A 1,999-nucleotide genomic window follows, 5' to 3' on the forward strand; every position below is an offset into this window, starting at 1 on the left:
TCTTACACAATTTTTTCCACTCTATAATTAGTCTCCAGTCTTCTTTATCCTTCATTTACTTCAATACACTTAGCCGCTTTTTCTTACCACAATTTATTTCTCCCTTCCACACCTCTCCATTTATAACGCACTTCTTATATAACAACCAAATTTGATAAACCAAGAAGCAAAAAAAAAAAAAAAAACATTTGTTGTTCACTTTTTTCCCCCTCTAATGGAAAATATTGAAGTTCCTGAGTATTTCATTTGTCCAATTTCTCTCCAAATCATGAAAGATCCTGTTACAGCCATTACAGGAATCACCTATGATCGCGAAAGCATCGAACGTTGGCTTTTCAAGAACCCTAATAATAACGTCATTTGTCCGGTCACGAAGGTACCCGTGCCACGAGACTCTGACCTAACACCAAATCATACTCTCCGCCGTCTGATTCAAGCATGGTGCATAGCAAATGGATCCAATGGTGTTGATCGGATCTTGACTCCGAAGCCTCCATTAAGCAAATTCTACGTCCTCAACCTCGTGCTTGACCTATCGGTCACGAGCACCAAGGTTAAGACATTAGAGAAGTTGGAGTTATTGGCTAAGGAGAATGAGAGAAACAAGACATACATGGTTGAAGCTGGAGTTCATAAAGCCCTAATTAAGTTCTTGATCAAATGTTACAAGAAATGTGACACAAATGGTCTTGAAAAAACCCTTAGTACACTTTCCTTGATTTGGGATTTACCATCTTGTAATGAAACTAAGGTCGAAAATTACGAAGAGGTATTAATAGATTCAATAACGTGGGCGTTAGGTCTTGATCATCGCGACATGCAGAAGCATGCAGTGATTAAGAACCACGCTATGAACTTGTTGAGATCTATCATTGGAAAGGTGAATTCGAGCACATTGGAGAGACTAAAACCCCAACTATTCGAAAAAATAATTGGGTTTTTACGTGATAGTAGTGATAGTACTATTACCATCGCGCAAAAAGGGGTTAATGCTGCTTTGCATGTCATGCTAGATACGAGTACTTCTCGCAGAAATCGTAACATGATGATTGAATCAAGGACAATTTTCGAGCTCATTGAGCTCGAACTCAAATTATTTTTATCAAATAAAAAGACCATAGAGCTCATTTTTGGAATATTATTCAATTTATGTTCATGTGCTGATGGGAGAGCACAACTTTTAAGTCATGCTGCTGGAATTGCTATGATTACAAAGAGGATTTTGAAAGTGTCTCCCGCTATAGATGAAAAAGGCATGTTGATTCTTTGTTTGATTTCAAAATATTCAGCAACAAGTGGAGTTCTTCAAGAGATGTTGAAAGTCAAAACTGTGTCAAAGATTTGCACTGTGATTCAAGCTGATTGTCCTTCATTTTTGAAGGATAAAGCAATGGAAATACTAAGAAGTCATTTTGATGTCTGGAGGAATTCACCTTGTGTTGAACTCGCTACCTTAACAAGGTATCCTTAATGATCATTACAAGCTCATGATATTTTTTTTTTTTTTGGTTTTTCATCAGGTGTTGTGGACCCGTTTTGAGGCTCGACTAATAATTTAGATTTGCGCCGAAAAACCTCACTTTTGATGATTATTACAAGATTTTTTTTTTGGGTTTTCCACTGTGTTAGGACCTATTAATCTGGATTCGTACCGAAAAATTCCATTTTGGGTGATTATTATTAGATTGTTTTTAATTTGGTTTTCCACTCCATGTCAAGTACTTATCTTGAGGGTTGTCCAATCTGGATTCATGCGAGGAAATTCCACTTTGGGTGATTATTACAAGAACATTTTTCTTTATTTTTCATCTGGTGTCCGGTACCTGCTTTGGGGTCCGACTATAATTGAAATTTACGTCGGAAAGTCTCCTTTGGGAGGTAAACGCTCCCTACTAGAGACGGCTTTCTCGAAGCTCGAACCTCAAACCTTTGTATATTTTTCTTGATATAAGATTTGATCTCATTTAATAAAGTTATTGATTGAAATCATTTGCAAGTA

General features: G+C 36.9%; 1 protein-coding gene across 1 annotated transcript; it reads left to right on the plus strand.

The window, feature by feature from the left end:
- The first annotated feature begins 214 nt into the window (after positions 1 to 214).
- LOC132624657 (E3 ubiquitin-protein ligase PUB24-like) lies at positions 215 to 1,471 on the plus strand. Its single transcript, XM_060339404.1, has one exon. The coding sequence runs from the start codon at positions 215 to 217 to the stop codon at positions 1,469 to 1,471; it is 1,257 nt and encodes a 418-aa protein (XP_060195387.1).
- The last annotated feature ends 528 nt before the right edge of the window (positions 1,472 to 1,999 follow it).

This window comes from Lycium barbarum, chromosome 2, assembly GCF_019175385.1.
Source record: "Lycium barbarum isolate Lr01 chromosome 2, ASM1917538v2, whole genome shotgun sequence".
Taxonomy (NCBI): Eukaryota; Viridiplantae; Streptophyta; class Magnoliopsida; order Solanales; family Solanaceae; genus Lycium; species Lycium barbarum.